This window comes from Mastacembelus armatus, chromosome 24, assembly GCF_900324485.2.
Source record: "Mastacembelus armatus chromosome 24, fMasArm1.2, whole genome shotgun sequence".
Classification (NCBI taxonomy): domain Eukaryota; kingdom Metazoa; phylum Chordata; class Actinopteri; order Synbranchiformes; family Mastacembelidae; genus Mastacembelus; species Mastacembelus armatus.
The window spans coordinates 8,099,942-8,119,141 of NC_046656.1; the positions used below are offsets into that span (position 1 = coordinate 8,099,942).

The 19,200-nt window shown below is 40.0% G+C and overlaps 1 protein-coding gene across 1 annotated transcript in view; it reads right to left on the bottom strand.

Annotated features, from left to right (window-relative positions):
- nrxn3b (neurexin 3b) overlaps positions 1–19,200 on the bottom strand; it is a 253,183-nt gene that overhangs the window by 56,432 nt on the left and 177,551 nt on the right. Inside the window, exon 19 of the mRNA XM_026319115.1 lies at positions 11,529–11,710. Within this exon, the coding sequence (XP_026174900.1) occupies positions 11,529–11,710 (182 nt within the window). The remainder of the gene's footprint in view (positions 1–11,528; positions 11,711–19,200) is intronic.

Consider the following 19,200-nt stretch of genomic DNA (forward strand, 5'->3'; position numbering starts at 1 on the left):
CAGCATAAGCTGGGATCTATTTCTAGTGTGGACCAAAAACAGCAGCTCCCACTTTACAACCAATAATATCCTTTAACTTTAGATCCTACTGCCTGGTGAACGCACACTTCATCTCCCAAACTATAGTTTGTAGCAGAAGAATTTTACAAATCTCAAGAAAAACATCTTAACATAATTTTGACGTCAACAGAATTATTTTCTTCTCCAGAGCCACAGAGGACATTTTACAACTGTTTTCACAGGTTATATAACATGTTGAAAGCAAATTTTATGTTAGATATATTGATTTGTTTGCTTCATTGGAGTTCCCCTTTTCTTTCCAGCACTTCCTTAGAATGAAGTTTTATACTGTAGTAAACATGAGTAAACCTGTGTAGTACAGCACTTACTGTATATTACTTTAAATGATTATTCATTTTTAAAAAGCAGTCTGGGAACCTGAGAGATTTAAACCTAGGAAGGCTAATGATTCATGTATTTGATCAAATTATTATTCAGTTATTATCTTCAATTATTCTTACAGAACTTCATCCCCCTAAATTTGGTTTACACTATTTTTCACCACCAATTCAAATGACTTGAGTGAGGGTGTGCCAAGTTAACATCACAGGCACCATCCAATGTAATTAGAATAAAATACAGTCCACGGCCCTTTTTGAGAATCTCGCTACGAAATTACAGATATAAACCACTTCCTTCCTGATTATCAGGAAATTATGGTACTTGCAAAATTATTTTATATGTGTTTCCCACTGAGAATTCAGCAGCTTCAGACAACTAGACATTAATTAGAAATAGTTGCAGTGAAGGTATGCTGAGTTAAACAGAAGATTTGTTACGGAAAATACATTCTTTGATTTACTCTTGAATTGACTCATCAAAAATACTATTAAACAGACCCCAAAAACCCTCTAGCCAAAATATACAGGCAAATACATGCCACAAAACACGTGGCAAGTATGTCATCAGGATTAAAAAGTCATAAAGTTATCGGTCGACTTGGGCACTCAATCAACCTGGATTCTATTGGGAGCCCTGACCTGTTCAGCGCCAGTTTTAACCTGATAGGAAAAGCGCTGTTCGTGTGTGTGTGTGTGTGTGTGTGTGTGTGTGCGTGCACTGGTTTGTAGAAGGAGTGCTTTAGAGAACTGGAGCACACTAAAAATAGAAAATGTGTTTTGTTTTTTACAAAAGAAACAGAGGAAATGGCTGAGGGCAATGGAGGAGCAGAACAAGAGAGGTGGAGATGGAAGACTTGGCTGTCATGTCCTTGGCCATCTGCCCTGCTGCCTGCCCAGAACATTTGAGAATCAATAAAACTCCAAGATACGCTATAACCTTCAGTGATTCAGTGCTCATAATAATTCTATATAAGACCTGTCCAGTAGGAAATATCTTTTACCCCTATAGATTGGTTTGGGGATGATCCTTGCTTCGTAAATAAGTGATATAGTCTTTTTTGTCTTCTTGTCAATAGAGATCCGTCATGGTGAGACTCAATAATGGGAGGATTAAATAAATACAAATTTGAACTTGGTAAAATGCGCAGGTACTCACTTTCACATTTTCACTCCATCTGTGACGGAGCTTGGTATTCAAATATGATCCCCCCTTTCTTTTTTTTATCAGCAAGAGTAAGAAAAAAAAACTTGGCTTTTTTTTTTTTTTTTTAACCAGCAGGCACTTAATCCTCTATGAATACATTTGCAGTGTGCACATGTGTGTATATATTTGTGTGTTTGTGAGAGGCAATCTGCCATACCGTCACTGATATTGAAGGCAGGAGATTCTTTTCTTGCCTTCTTTCCACTAGATTTATTTTCTAATGCTGACGTTTATCACTTGAGCAGGCCCGCAATTCATCATCCCCCCCTTCTTGTCGATAATCTGAAAAGGAGTCAATTTGCTAAAAACTGAATCTCTTTCTTTATTTGGTTGTACTCCCTCTCTCTCCATCTCTGTCTTTCTAGCTGTCTTTTTGTCCTGTGGCAGTTCAGGTGAGAGACGGCACAGGAGCAGAGAGTGGCTGTAACAGGGTAATGCTGAACCTAGCGGGAGGATTTAGGAGCATCTTTGGAGCTGAGGTGGCATCTAGCCTTGTGTGTGAGATACATCTCAATCAATTCTAAATCCCCCTGATCTTTCATTAGGTGCTCGTAACAAACTGCCCCACTCATCACTCAACCACACAGAGCATAGTGTTTGGAGCTGGGTGATTAGAAGAAATTATAAAATGATGCCGCTGCTGGCTGAAATGAGGTGCTACGTATACACAAATGTATACACACAGAAAAAAATATAAATCAGTTTGAATCTACATGGAGAGTGTTTACTGAACATAACACTGGATCAACTGTATGACTTGAGAAAAGTGAAGCCCCTCTTTGTGTGTCATGCTTTGGAACTGAGATAAACGACAGTATTGCAGATGCAGCAGATCCACACAATGCCTCATCCCTCCACACACAGTCACGAAGCACAGATATCGTCTTTGATGAGCCTGCTATGAAGTGAGCTTACCTCCATGGGCCCTGTAAACTAATCCATGCACTTGGTTTAGCAATCCATACACAACTAGATATTTTTTTTGAAGGATATGACCCTTTGGGGGCTCTATGGAAGGGAACTGCAGAGTCAGGTGATAATGCTCTTTCACGTTACAGTCATTTGATCCATTCTTAATTGTAAATATCGATTAGAGCAGCAAAGTTAACAACAATTAATTAAAGATCACAGCCCTATGAAAATTTACCATACAAACTTACAATATTGTACAGAAACTGTTCAGTGTTTATGATATCCCCTGACACTGACCAATATGATATGTTTTTTAAACTTTTTAGTTGCTAGATTTATTTATTTATAGTTTATTTGCTTTCTGGAAACTCCAATGTTGCCTTATATAATCTATTCTTACCTACCTAGTCAGCCTACATTCACCTGGGTTTCACTCACAGTGTGAGAGTGGGTGAGGACTGTCTAAAATCACAGGGGCTAAACTACTGAAATCTTCCAAAATGTCAACAGTTTTGACAAATGTTAAATTACAGATAATGCAACATGCAGGCATGGAAGTATTCATGTCATTGTACAATGAAAACAAATATTTCTCCTAAATGTGTATGAAGGAATCCATAATTGATTTCATTTTTCAAGTAAATGGTCCAACAAAGGGTTAATTTTTTCCTGCCATAACAAACAAATGGTTTCCAACAGAGTACAGTTTTGTTCTATGGTAGGTCATAAAGGGTTAAATAGCCACCACTGTAATGGCCATGTTCTGTCCTTGGCCTATACCAGGGGCTTTGGTAGAGTCATTTTTCGCACTGCAGCTGAAATCAAACCGACTGGCCAACCCGCTTCCAGCGCTCCCAGTCTAGCCTTCAGTATCACAACAATGGTGCTGTGGCACTGTAGCAGAAAAAGGAAAAAAAGAGAGAGATAAGAAGAAGTGAAAGATGAGAAAGAACGCGGGTGGTGGGTGGTGGTAGTGGTGGCGTCAAAGTGAGACAGAAAGGCAACACATAATTTGGAATTCACAGCCAATGTGTTGAGACCTATCTGAGCCAAGTTTGTCTCTGATCCTGCTCTGAATTCTAAAATACCCACATCTCTCTATCTTCCTCCCCATCTCCTTTTCTCCCACCTCTTTTTATTCTCTTTTTCCCCCCCTCTGTTTCATTCAGCCTCATATATTTGTTCTACTTTTGGATGTTCACGGTGCTCCAATCTCTGTCTCTTTCATCTTCTCTTTCTGTCTTGTCTTCCCTCTTCATCACTGTGAGAATGGGATTCATGTCCTACCACGAAGCTGTGAAAACTCGAGCATCCCCCAGAGGGCTGGCTGTCAGAGAGCAAAGTATGGAGAAGGAGACACAGTATTTGTTGATTCTCATTGAATTTTTCATCTTAATCCATGAAATTTACATCACTGAGGCCAGGGCTAAGGCTGCAAACCACATAGGTACGTTGTACTGTAATAATGCTTCTCTGTTTGTCCAGCTTGGGAGGTTATTGCTCGCTGCTGTTTTACTGAAATGGGGGTGGGAGGGTGATGTGGTATGTGTGTGTATCAGAGGGTGTAATACATAAACTCTTTCCCTGAAGTGCATTTGGTTGACACGAATGGATGACTGACAGGCAGATGTCCCTGAAGAACCCCCATATCATGTTTGGAGTGTCAGTGTCAGTGTAAAAATGTGTTGATGGAGCCTGTGGAAATGTGTGTGTGTGTGTGTGTGTGTGTGTGTGTGTGTGTGTGTGTTTATGTATAAGGTTGTAACAGAGAGTGAGAGAATAAGTGCAAGTTAGTGTGTACGTGGGTGTGTATTAGAGCCAGAGAGGGAGGAATAAAAAGTGTGAGTGCCTGTGTTACATATGTTTGTGTGTATCCATGCATACACTGTTTGAGAAAATACAAGATGCAAAAAGGCTTTTGGTGTAATGTGCATTTAAGTGTGTCTGTGCATCATTTTCTGTGTTTTTAGTCTAAGCGAAGGTGCCTGCTGAAGTTGTTAATTATTAATAACTACAGGCACCAAACTCTCAACCTCCGTTTTGATTATTTTGAGGTGCTTCATGAATGCCTGTGGCATTACTTAACTGGAACAAGTAAGTTTAAATTAAAACACATGTTGATTTTTTTCTCTGAGATTTCACTCTTTTTTGAAAACTGGTATTTTAAAAAAAAAAAAGAAGTCAAGATTGCTGCGGGTCACTTTATGACCTTTGAGCATCTTATATCTAAATAAATACAAGTAAAAGCCAACCATATTCTTACAACAGCACTATCTAGTGCTGGATGGTCCACTTTTTGAAAATAATTTCACCAAAGAGAAGTTATTTTAAAAAAGAAGTAAAACTAAACTTTTTTTTTTTTTTGTAATAGTAAACTCTATTACCTTTCAGGCAAAGCAGAGAACTGGCCCAAGGCCCAAGACTCCCCGGGGCCCATTAAGTCCCAGCTTCACTCCATGTCATTTGGTAGTGCGGGTTGTTTTGCAATTTTGCAGCAGTAAATTAAAATATTACTCAGGTGGGTTCCTACATTATTAGCTAATCTTTTGACCCTGTGTTTTTGATGGGCACTGCATTAGAACTTATTTTGAATACTCAAAGGTTTTTTTTAACGTGCGTGTGTGTGTCTACACATATATATTACATATTGCCCAATAAAATAGTGTCATTAAAAGGCCAGAACTTAACTGACACACAATACAATTTAGAGCCAGGTAGCATTATTCAATCATAGGTTAGGGATGTAGCTATCCAATTACACTGAACTGGTAAGAGCACAAAGTCATCCTAAGCATGCATTGGTGAGTGATCACATTTCTTTGTCACTGTCATTATATAATTAATATATTAGTTATGTTCATTAATTTACGTCAAGTCAACGATTCACACTTTAGCGCAGCAAACAACACTGCCTGGGCCATGGGTCTCAGTGATTTCATGTCAGCAGAGGAGTAGGTCAGGTGATGCTAATGTAGAGCAACAATTCTGCAGACAGTAGGAAGGAGGTGAGGGTAAATTAATGGGCCAACAAAAACATCGGTTTTAAACATCCAACAGTGTTTGTTTTCTTCTAATTGTGACCACAGCCATTCTTGAACTATTACCTAATTTATTATGAAGACAAATGTTCATAATCTTTTAACCTGAACTACGATATTTCTCTAAACCTACTGTAACAATGTTGTGTTTGTGCCAAGAAAATCTTACCTACAGCGGTGCCACATCAGAAAACACAGGCATATCTTTGACTTGTAGTGAGTCAGGAAGGCATAGAAAAATTCTGCCATCCTATTAAAGTGTGTCATTGCAGGGGGCAATGCCTCGCTTGTTTTTCACTGCCGACATTTGGACTTGTCAGAGATGCACAGGTACTAACATTAATAATGTTTTGTTCTCTTCAAGTGTCCCAGTAAGCCATGATAGTGTGACAGTGAACCAGCATGTACAATCGCATTACCCTGAAATGCGAAGCAGTTAAGTGCAATTTAACCATCACTCATTCTATTATTCCCATTTATTTATTATTCTCTGCTTTTCCAGCTAGGACATGTCAAAATCTCCATGAAAGAGGTCTGTAATGAGATCTACAGTACAGACTTGAATGAGAGCAATGGTGACAGACTGGTCTTTGATAGCAGTTGACATGGTATTGGGAGAGGAATAGTTAAATTTGTGCTGGTACTGGTTGGTTCTCTGGGCATAGATGAAGCTATTAAAATAAAGTCTGTTGTGTGAACTAAAGATAAAGGGAACTTGGAGCTAACTGGGCAGATGCAAAATGTGACTGTGCGCTGGGAGTCTGATGTCAAACAGCAATTTCACTTAACCCGATTACTGCAAACAGGTTAACCCAGCCACGAACACACAAACATCAGCAAGATTTGCCACCACTGATTAACAACTGTTTAATTTTAAAAGTTCTGACAATGAAACTGTAAAGCCAGAATCAAACGTGTCTGACTCTTAAACCACTCACAGGACAAACACAACACAGCCTGCTGTGGAAAGTCATCATGTCCACAGTGTCATGCCCAGGGAAGGTAGAGCGATAATAATTTGATGCTATTAATTGACCTCATATAAAGTGACCTTTGTTGTGCCAATAATGTTCATGTAATCGTAACATTTTCTTATCTTTGGTCAAGTTAAGTGACAGTTGTACGGTAAGAAAGAATCAAAAATCTGTAATAATAAAACAGTGTTGATAAAAATTACTGTGCCGTGCAGCTTCAGAGAAATATTTATCAACAAAGTTAGAACAATGCTGAGTGCATGTATTGAATGCAACTAGTTGTGTAAACAGCTGCGAGGTATATTTTTCCAAGCTCTTTATTTCCGTGGGGGGAATCAAATGTGGGAGGTAAGGAAATACAAAGTCAAATAAGAAGCAGTAATGTTATCAGAGCCCATGAGCCATAACCTCGATAATATCTATCTTTCCCAGCCGAGGGTAACTTGATAGAAGCAATACATTGCTGGCCATATACGCACTGATGCACATAGGTACACATCAAACATCTTATATTATGTCTGTCAGAAGGAGAGGGAGTAAGAGAGCGGAGGAGGGAGGTAGATGGGAAAACAAACACTGTTGGACATGAACACACAGAGACAGAAAAGAAGTTGATGGATGGATGGAGAGAGACAGGAAAGAGCGAAGAACTGAATGAATTACACATCTGTGCTCCTGCACTAATACAGGTACATTAAAATATATAGTTTATATATCGGCAATATAGTTTGTATCCATGTAACATATGTAAGGATAATGGAAAATGGATACAGCAAGGTCTGTGCAACCTCCATCAATTTTATTCCACAGCCTGTGTAGTGTCTGCACTACGATTTTCGATTATCCAGTAGCAGCACCTATTTTCCCTGTGAATTAACTTCACAGAGAAAACTTCAGTGCATAATGGAAATCTGTGTCATCACTTCATTAGAGAACACAAGCCAGATTGGCTGTCAATGTATGTTTTTTGAGACTGAGAAAATACCCTGAAAGACAAAAATGAAAGTGTGAATGTGCACATTTTACATGTGTGAGTGTTAAGACATCTCCATTCAGACAGGAGTGTAAAAAATACAGCTACTAGTATGGCTTATGATTGAATTTCTACTTCACCTTCATGTCTAAAACCGCCTTGGAAGTCCAGGGGCCGTTAGACTCAGCCACCAAGGTTGCACAAGCCAGTGCGGTCTTAGTGTCGGCCCCAAGACCGAGTAAATGAAAGCGTTGCGTCAGGAAGGGAATCCAGAGTAAAGCTTGTGCCAAATCAATCATGTAGATCAACTAATCCGCCATGGTGACCAGTAACAGGAGCAGTCGAACGAAAAAAAAAAAATGTTTGAACCACCTAAAGCAAACAACCTAAATTTGTAGATTAGATGAAGGTGGCTCAGTTTTTAAGACCTATAAATTCTATTTAAAAAAGAAATATCTTTAAAATATCCATATACAGTACAGGGAACAGGAGCTTTTTATTGTAAAGACTTGGTATGAGGTGCAGCATATTTTGAAGTTATCTTTTACAGATAACATGTTGCAATACTCGCAGAGGTGCTATCTTATCAGGTGCCTTGCTGTGATTTCCCACCTTAATTGGAAACCAAAAGAGCTGCCAGACATGAACCTTGATGGAGCGTTCTCCTATTCCTACTTTACACCGGTGATGTCTCCACAGAAGTGAGAACTAAACTAAACCCCATTCATACCCACACACTCACACTCTCTATTGCAGTTTTCAAACAGTGCAGGACAAAAATGTGGGGTAGCTGAGGAATGTACATCTAAACTACTGAAAATTTTCTATATCTGCTTCTTATATGCTATTCATCTTTTATTTATCTTCTGATACTGCTGATTAAAATGGATGATATGCAAGCCACAAAGCTATGTCTTCAAAAAATGACAGTTTCCTTTTGATATCCAGAGAATAGATTCACAGTTTTGAAAATATTTTATCACTGGAATGATACCGATGTCTTTTAAAAGGCATTCTTTATATTTGTATCTGTAATTCCTGTCTTGTTTGTTTGTGGAAACTTCTCTTTAAATAGTTTATTTTTTATTTCGAAATAGTTTATTTTTCCACCTAAAATATGTCGAGAGCTGGGATTCTGAAGGATTTCTCTCTCTGTGTGAATATTTGTTTGTGTTACATCTTGGGTAATCTTCACCTGCAGTCATGTGCAGTCCCTGGTGAGAGACTGTGTGAGTCACGACCGACACATCTAGCCCACGGCTTACAGTTTTTCTGTCATGAGTTTAAGCTTACACACACGTATTTGAAAGTGTGCATAACCCACACAGACACACACATACAGTATTACTAATAGTCACTGTGGTATTGCCACAAACCCTTTGAGTCATCTTTTACTAAAAAAAAATGTATTTGATTTTTTTTTTTTTGCATGCAGCTTTAAGCTTTGTCTTCACATTAGATTCATATCATGTCTTCAGATATGCAACATGACTCAATCATGATCAAGATCATTGTATGTTTTATACTCAGATATTCAGAAAACAAATTAACTTGTAAATGAAATACTGGGGATGGCAAAATGTCGTGCTCACCTCTGCAAATTACCCCAAATTGCCCCTCAGATTACAAACCAAGCATGCAGTTGTTCTTAGCAGTTAAAATGTAAACACTACAATCAGCATTTTAATTCATGATTGCCAAACAAGCCGTAAGCTAATCACAGAGAGGAGGGAGAGGAGATAATGAAGAAAGCAAGAGAGAGGAAGAATAAGAATGGAGCCAGTGATTAGGTCTTGCTTCCAAATGTCTCTTTTCTCTAAGCTCTTGGCTCTGCATGTTAGACAATACGCACTATGCTTTTTTTGTTTTTGTTTTTTTTGTTGAGTAAATTGCAAGCACAAGAAGCTTAAGTCAAAACCAAGGTCAGTGAAAGACATTCATGTTCTCCTAGTGGAGTTTTATTAAAAATGAACTTTCAGTATCTGTATACAAAAACGTCCAAGTCTAAAGATGCAGAAATTATTTCATTTCTTTTTGTTGACTTTATCGCTTCATATATTCAGCGGTTTAACACATTATGGTGTGCCTATCTAGATATTAGTGTGCTGTTTCTCAAGTAGTGACCTAATAATTGCAAAGGCTAAGGTAATCGCCCTGGGCCTGATAAGGCCTTTGGTTAGACAGTATATCCGGAATCGACAGGCGTTAACGCTTTTAACCTTTTCCACCTGATTCATTAGTTAATACAGAATGCTGACAGCCAAGGCCTGACGTCTGTCATTAGGAGTTATTATCTAATGACATTTCAGTGAAGCCTGGAATCACCTCCTGGAATCATCAATTTAAAACCAGTTTAACCACACATAAAACCTGGAAAGACCGCAGAGTTGTTTTGGCTGACAAATTACAAATAACCATCCTCAGAGATTCAGTATCACCAGACTTTCAAAACTGTAGAGTATCAGAATCTAACATGTGCCAGATAACAACAACAAACATGAGAAGTGAGACCAAACAGTGGGTTATTTTCCTCAAGATCCCCCTGTCTCACAGCTAAATATTCACTCAAGGTCTAATTAATTATTTACTGTTTACCTGTGGCAAAAAGTCCAGGGTTCTTCATTTGGTTTCTGTTCAATAACACTGTAATTGTGGAAAAGGGCAGTGCCATGATTCTTGCAAGTGTTTAATAGTTTGAGATTATAATCATTGTTAGTATTAACCCACTTTGTTTGTACATTCTTGGTTGTCAATAAATCATTTGAAATATTAATGGGGCAGTGATACCCATGAAGCAATATGCAACATATGCATGCACATAATAAATAAAATAAAGTAAAATCAAAAAACCTACACTGTGCTCCAAATATGCTACTTCTCAGAATGAATTGGCAAATTCTCCACTTGCTTTTTTCTATGAATAAATTCATTACTGCCATGAGACTGGAGGAATGATGACATTTGCTGCCCAACAACTTGTGGCCAAATTATAAGAGATATCCTTCTTGGCTTTCTGTGCTGTGATATCTAAAGAGCTGAATTAAAAATGCATCCATTTTCTTTCCTTTAGAGGTTTGTGCAATTACTGAGAAACATGCAAGGAGGCGTTTCCGACATTGCCCTCTCAAGCTACTGTACACCTTCATCATGCAGACACATGCATTCACTTTATCACTCTATATCGTAAAGGCAGCTCAAAACTGCTTGTTGTTGGCCTTCATCTTTGCAGAGCAGATGGCTGCTTTTCTGCACCACATGGCCAACACTCAGGAGATGAGGGGGCTCTTTAAGTAGAAAAAGTCTTTCAATCTGCTTTAGCAACTGTAGATCCTCCTCACCATCACATCTTTTCATTTTTCGCATGGCATCAGCAGCAACTCTAACACAGCCGCCATCTCTACATACCTACACAGCAGTGCATCTGACACCCTTGCATGCATCCAGTGGCTGCCGATGATTATGAAAATACTTTATGCTTATGCAAACGAGTCACATAAGGTCATAAAGGGAGATTATTAAAATTCTGCATCGATGCACACTGTACTGCCCAAGAATTCCAACTTGCAGCCCCCTAGTTTCTATCATGTTTCCCCAACATGTGCAAACACGCTGCATATGTATGGAGAAACACATACATTATTCATGCTGGAAGTCAGTTCAACTGTGTTGGAGAAGTAGGGTTATTCTAAAAGAGGCTGCCAAGCAAAGACTATCTGTGTTTTGTTTTGGGGGGTTTTTTGAGCATATGATGTGCAGAATTTGACCTAAAGACTGCAATAAGTAAACTGAGGAAAGGATTAAGAGATTTGTTTGTTGTCATCAGCTTGGCCAGCGACTGTGAGATTGTGAAAACATCTGAGTGCTTGTGGAGAGCAAAAACTATCTTAGATCTATAGCTAAACACAGCTAAAAAGATGTTCACAAGTAGTGTTTAGAGCCAGATGTTTAGCCCCAAACTAATTGCATGAGTGACCTCAACAGAGTGAGTAGCATTAAGCTGATACATAAAACATCGTCAGTACTTACGACGTGGAGCATGATGTAGTCACCCAGACGTGGAGCACTGTCTATGCGGACAAGGATGCCGTCCTTGATGGTAGTGCTAAAGCCCACTGCTAGCCGGTCCGTCCGTGTGCTTGGCCTCTCATTATTAGGCCATGTGTACGTGATGAGCCCGCCTCCTTTACCAAAGATGTAGGTGGTGCCAGCTGTGGAATCACAAAAAGTAAAATAAAGGGTATAAATCATAAATTCATAAATTAGTTGTAAGAGAAATAAAAGCAGGTAAAAGGAAATAGGGTGAGCTCATTTTCATGAATTATTATGTAATGTGCAAACATATTCCAGCTAGACACCAGGGAGCACAATGTCACCACCACCAAGGCACAACTCCCTCCATTAATGGGCTAAATCCACAGTAATTCCTTTACAGCTACCTTGCCCCTGCTCCAGTGTAATTGTCTTGAGGTCTATTTTAGGTTTCTAATCGCAATCAGCCCCCACCACCTTCTGAGTAGACGCTCCCTTTGCACCATCTATGACTTATCCAGCCCTTAAATATATCCCTTTCCAGGGAATAACAGCCAGTATGACCAGAACCAGATAAGTCTCCCAATCCTCATGTATTATACATGAGACCTGCAACCAAAGAACAAAAGCTGGCAAAAGAAAGGCGAGAAGAGGTAGGGGGAATCGAAGAACCTTTGTCTGGTTTAATTTGACAAATGCAGTGAGGAAAAAAGCATCTCAGTACCAGTGGGGGAAGGAGAAGCTCACTAGAACGAATATTTTTGTTATTACATCAGCCACTATGCAGATTTGTGTCAGTTTAGAAGCTCTGATTGGATCAAACTTGGCCCTGAGCCACAGAATATGTGGAAGTTGTTTGTGATTTTCCTTTTTTATCATCAGATGAAACCCACCCAAAAAAAGTTTCGTTATTTGGTTACAGGGTCGGATTCAGTTCCAACTTCTGAATGTTCCCTAAGGTGCATCAGAATTAAAGCACTGAATACTTGAGCTTCTTAGCCATCTCGCCCACATTAAGGCAAAGATAATCATGAGATCAAAGGCATGAGACCTACAGCAGATAGACCGGTGGGTGAATCAACACAGGAGACGAGACAGGCTCAAAAGGAGCCTAAGGATAGCCTAAGGATAATGGGAAATATTTGGCCCACCTCAGAGGCTGACAGGGGATTGCTAATGAAGTTCTTGCATCAATGTTTTAATTCATTTTTTCTGCCTCCGTCATCCCTCTGCATCCCTTCCTTCCACATCACCCTTCTCTCTGTCTCTCTCTGTCACCCATTCCCCCTGTCATTCCACTTTTTTTCCCATTCACTTCGTCTCCAAGTCACCTGAACATCTGGTTAGCCTTGTGATGGCTGCCCAGCTGTCTCACTATTTCCCCTATGAAGCGTCCAACAATCTGCTCTGTAGTCCATAATACCCTGGAGACGGTAAGAACATATGGGTGAGAGGGAGTAAGACAGAGAGGGAGAGAGAGGGGGAGACTATCGACCAGATGAGTGTCTCTGTTTGCCTTCAGGCACACAAACACGTCTGCTTTTACACATCTCGGGTGTCAAGATTGCAAACCACCCACTAAGGTCCTCTATGCGACATGAAAAATATCTAAACACGTGAAGCAGCTCCAGCCTTAAACAACTGCTTTACTTCTTGTAACTAATAATCATACATGGCTGGTTTAACACAAATGCCTCCTTTTGAGATTTCTTGTTTTTTTTTCCTGAAGTGAAACAATAAAATCTCTCTACTGCTCTCAATGACTTTGCACCGACTGAAGCTCCATCATGTATAACCTGTCTCAAACAGCTTATTTAATTTCCTCCATGGCATTGTGTCTGGCTAAAAACAAGGTCTTGATGCCGTGAAGACAGCAGAAAGCAGCCTGCAGCCAGGTTGCACCGGATCTGGCACTGCTGTCTCATTGCCTCAAAGTTTCTTCATGCCAAAAGAGTTCAGGCAGACTTGGGATCAGTTTCCCCAGCAAACGAGCAAACTTCGCCTATCTCATCTAACACACACTCTTTTTTTCTGGAGGGGATGACGATGATGAGCAGCAAAGATACAAGCACCCCGGGGAGCCAATTATCACATTGAGGAGATTTGCTTAGTGTTTCAAGAAGACAATGTTCAGCACGAAACACACACAGGCAGCCACACGCACACCAACTGACGCGTACAAGTGCACATCGTGAAGCTCAATTATAAAAGTGTGAAAACACATGTGCATACACATAAGCACTCAAACATGATGCCTTCTCACATACATTCGCACAAGTGGGTGATTATCTGCACAAGTACAGAGAAGAGAGAGAACCCGAGATTGCCAAAACATAGCACATTTCCCTAACAACCTGCCGGGCCCAGACTGCACCGGCTGCATTTCCACACAGAGAGTAGGACCACTGCATACCAATTCATGCATTCATTGTGAACAAAAAGCGTGGCATCGTTTGTGATATTCAGCAGAAGATTTTGACAGAGAAAAAAGACCTATACAGGTGAAGAGGAACTTTGGAAGAATTGTAACAGTTAGGTTAATCTCCCAAGGTCAAAAGTTTCATGTGAATAACTTCGAGACAGAAGAAAGGGACTTATTCGAGCAACAGGGCTTTTTCACTCAAGTGAGGACCAATATAATTGAATTTCAGCGATTTTGCAAGGAAACTAATTAATTGAAAATGAGGGTGAGCAATGGCATATTTTAACATTTCCAGCATATTCTACCATGCATATTCCCAATTACTTAAGCTAGCACTTTGGTTATTAACCTGGCCTCAAAGCCTAATAAACAATAGTGTTTTTGAGTTGTTTTTTTTTTTTTTTTCCCCACATAGGAATATAAATTTTACTGCACTGAAAGCAGAATGTAAAAAAGGCTGGGATTTTTTTTTTTTTTTATAAAATAAACCTACATGCACCTATTAGTTTACTGTTCTGCAGCAGTGTGTACTGTATATTAGCAGGGATACTTCACATTAGGACATTGCCTGGTCTGTTTTGTAACAATTCTTATCTCCTGTTTTTTTCTCTCTCCCGCAGATATTTCATCTGCTTCTGGGTTCATTCTTGGTATTCTTTAACAGACACTGAAGAGTTAGTGCTATTGTTGACTACAAAGTTTCAACATTATGGCAGTAAACAGTAGAAATGATGCGTTCAATATCCACGTGACTTTCACAGCTATGAACCCCTACTGAAAAGTCAACTGCAGGGATTTTTTTTTGTTTTTGAATATTCTTTAAAACGAATACTTATAAATAAACGTTAAAATATCTGCTCTTACTTTTGAAAGAAAGGTACTGCACTGCATTGCATTTTTCTGCAGCATTTTGATTCATTGCATCTGCTGTGTACCTCCATTTAGAGAAAACTGTAGATGAGAGACTAGGTCAAATCCTTGGCCTCTATTTCACAGAGGTCCCCTGAGGTGTGGGAGAGCAGACAGAAGGTCAGGACACCTGTCTGCAAAACAGAAGTATGTCCTGTCCTTTAGGCCCACACGTGACACAAACCACCAGAGAAAAGTAAGGGGGGGTGCACATCATTTTCACACAGAGGGAGAAATGGAGGAAGGTCACTGGTTTCAATCCACTTGACCACTGGGAAAAAGCTGCTGCTCAAGCTCAGTGAGTGAGTACAGTAGTGATTTAAAAAAAAAAAAAAATCTTATAAAAAACATTTTACATAAGTTATTCCAGACGTGTCTACATACTTGGCAAGTACAGCTTTCTCTCTGTCTTTTCACTTTTAAAATGTACAAGGCAACAATGCTATCTATAAAAAAGCAAAAGGAGCAGAGCAGCTGCCATGGTGCATGTCTGTTGTAACTGGGTAATTGGTTGTATTCAGCCTTCACACCATGCTGTGATAAAACCCTCTGTTTAGAGGCAGCTGGTAGAAGACCTACAGTTAAAGACTGGTACTGTCTGTCCAACTGTAAAAGCTACAGGGAGGCGGCGGTCAAGAGCTTTATTTATACATTTATTTATTTCTTTTTGTGGATGTTGGATATGGTGATGTGTACCTGTGTCTGCATGTGTGTATGTGTGTATCAGCAGCCACAAAGAAAAAGGTGGCACTACCAGCTACCCACAAGGCACAAAACTGCAGTGAGTAAATACTCTAAACACTAACTCTCTGTAAGTATGCATGCATACACAAACACACACACACACACACAGTTTTTGCACACGCTTTCTCTTTGCGCATGTGTGTGTTGTTTATGCGCTTTTATGTCTTTCCCCTTGTTATCTCTTGGGCTTTCTGCAGTGATGCCACCCCAGGGGATGGAAAAAGAAGACAAACACGGTTTGATGTGGTTGAATTTTCTGCCATCGGAGAATGAGGAAAAAAAAAGAGAAGCCTTAAAAAAATCCTGAAAGTGAGATTCAAAATGAAATTGCCTCCTCAATCACGTTCAAAAGAACTCTATCATCACAATGCTTTCCCCTGCTGTGTTTCATACATGGGGAATTATTAGGCTTGCTGTCCTTCACACAACTACAATAAAAAATCATTGACAGAAGAATCAAATTGTGAGATACTGAGCTGTGTAATCACCAGGATTTATCTCCATTTTACAACCTCTTATCATTTCATAATTCATACTTCCAACTGTTGCCTCTCCCCTCTGGGATAGAGTGAGGGACGAGGCTGATGATTGAATGTTCGCTTTCTCTCGTTCTCTCTTTTGCTCTGTCCTCAATCAGCTGCCGGAAGCAAATGGCTAAAATACCATGTGTGCTGTTGGACCTTTAATGTATTTCTATGGCAAATACACACAAAATGCACGACATTTGTATGACTGTGCAGTATGTGTTTCTACATTGTCACCACATATGGTGGCCATGTGTCGAATCTCAAAATATAGAAGATGACTGATGAAGGGCACTGACTTGTGAAAAATGGCTATGTAAAGAAAACTGCCAGGCCTGAATGATTTACACTGATTTTCCCTCCTACAATAAGCTGTAGCATTACAGAACACTATCCACACTATGTCTACATTACGCCCCAAAAACCAGGGTAATAGAAGTGGAAGAAAAACAGAAGAAAAGAGACTGAATGGGCAGCACAAAACAGTGAAAAGGAGAAGGCTGCTTCCAGGCAGCTAGAGCAGTATTATGATATATGAGCACACAGCAGACTGTAAAACACATGCAAAATTGGAATTAAGACACACATTTGCTTAGGGTTTCTCACCTATCTTTGCTTCTAGCAAGATTGCTATTTAAAATACTTGTGTTTTCAGCCAATTAAACTTCATCTGTATGTAATTATTCTGTATCAGGTATATAACTTTCATGTGTAAACTCAAAGCAAAACTAAAGGAATATTAAAAGGTGGCAGAAAAACTACTGGGCGATAACAGCACAGTCTAAGCACTTATGGCTTCGAAAGTTATTTCCCAGTCAATGCAGTGCATACAGAGGATTGCATGGATTACTCTACATTGTATAACACTTTGTCAGAGTCATATTCTAACTTTATGAGCCAGCACACTACCAAATGCAGCAAAGCAAGGCAGGGGCTCAGACAGCTTCTGCTGCTGCTGTTGGGCGGCAAAGCAGCACCAGTAGCCAGGATGATAAAGTCTGAGCCGCTGGGCAGCAGCTCCACTCGCTGGGATTGAGCAGTCAAATACTACAGTAGTTGTATATGTGCCATAGTTGTCCAACAATGCCAAGAGAAGCTAAGGCCCCCCTCCTGCAGTGAGATTTAGTGGTGACAGTTTAGTTGATGTTGGTGGTTGGTGCAGGTGTGGGAGAGAAAAAAAAAGAAATGTCAACAGAGAACATACTGTGCTCCCTGTTGCAGTCCATATATAGAGCTGCACTTTCATTATTAACTAATCTGTGAATTGTTTTCATGATTAATCGTTTAGGCTGAGCAATGATTAAAAAGTGAAACAATATTCAGTTTCTTTTGTTTTTTTCTCAATTAGGTTTGTGGTTTGACCTAGTTAACGTAATACAGTCCTGCAATAAACCCTTGATATGTGATTTTTGCATTCAGAGAATATAATCTTGCTGCCTTAACTGTTTAGGAAACAAAACTCTCTGTATATGTAACAATACTCACATATTACTTGCACGTTTAAATGTGCCAGATAGGGTTTTACAATTTTATCTCTCTTTCATGTGATGATCTTATAAACACTCAGCAATGGGAGCTATCCACATAGTGTTATTGTATGTAATGTGACATTTTGTATGCCGTGCACTCCCACACAGGTCTTTTCATCTATTCTGATTAATCAGACCTCAGCTCAGGTTGCCGGGGAATTATATGAGGTCACCAAACTCAGTGCAGTAACTGAGATGCCAGATGGCCCATGGGATGCCATTTGCCAAACCTTTCTCACTTGCTTGAACATTATTTTTGGGACTAACCTAGCCAGCTTAATGACCTAGCCAACTGTTGAAAGGTTTTTGTATGTCTTCCATAACAGCTAATTCTTCTCAGTAGCTTGAGATGAATGTTCAATGTTTGTAATTGGTTTGCGCTCAAAAAACACACAAGGCACTGTCTTCCTAGGATAAAACACGGTGAGATGGCTCAATCAAAAAGTTATTATCTTTTACGTCAGCCTTCGATGGCGGGGGACATACTTGACATGTTTCCATGATGAGCAGCTTGATTTGCCATCTGTATCATGTTGCCGAGGCAGAAGCAGGGAAATGTTGAGAGAACAGGGGAGAGTCATTTATTGCAGGAGGGGAGAAGAAAGACATGGAGAATAGAGAAACACAGATGGAGCGAGAGTCAAGTGCCATAGATGAGCTGAGCTGAGCTGAGCTGAGATGTTCCAACACCCCAACACCCCCCCCCCCCCTCAGAGCAACAGGAAAAGGCTCTGTCACATGGGTTCCCTACATGGTCGGACTGCTACAGAAGAACAGCATGATCGACTCACAGACACTCATTAATGAATCAGTCATGTATCCTCACTCCAGCTTCATGTAACACCGCAATGGCGAAAACATGAGGACACAGAAAATACCATCACATACACACATGCACACACAGACTTGAACAGCAGAAGGTAAGCCAGAACAACTCCCCCCTCATTACTGCAAAACTCAGATAGCCAGTCTCACCCTCACACCCTCTTCTCTCCTTCTCCCTCCTCTCTGTCTACACTCCTGCTGCATTACTGACACTGTGTTGTAGCGGCAAGCGGACAGAGAGGAAGCGCTTTTAATGATTTTTTTTTCTCGGTTCTCTGGAGATGTCAGCTCCTATTCTCCCTGGTTGGAAAAGGAAGAGGATGAGGAAGAGGGAAGGGGGTCTTGAGAGGATTTCAGAGGCTGGGGGAGAGAAGAGGGTTGTGACTGAGATCTACACAGCAATGTAGGCTACAAAAAAGACCTGTCTGCTGGCTTTAATGTTGCATGCTGCCACCAGTAGAATTTTTTGAAAAGGGATAGAAACATTGCAGAGAGATGAAAGGAAAGACGGTAAAAGGTGGAAGAGATGCAGAATGATGCCAGGTGAAAGAGGAAGAGATAGATGGACAGAAAAGGCGGAGAAAAGTCAGTTAGAGACGATGTAAACACACCAAGATTGCTAATAAATAGCTGGGCCGCTTCCACAGCAATGCGCTGTAAAACCCGACTCAGTTCGGCCCTCCTTTCTGTGGAGAAAATTAGCATTCTGTCAGCTA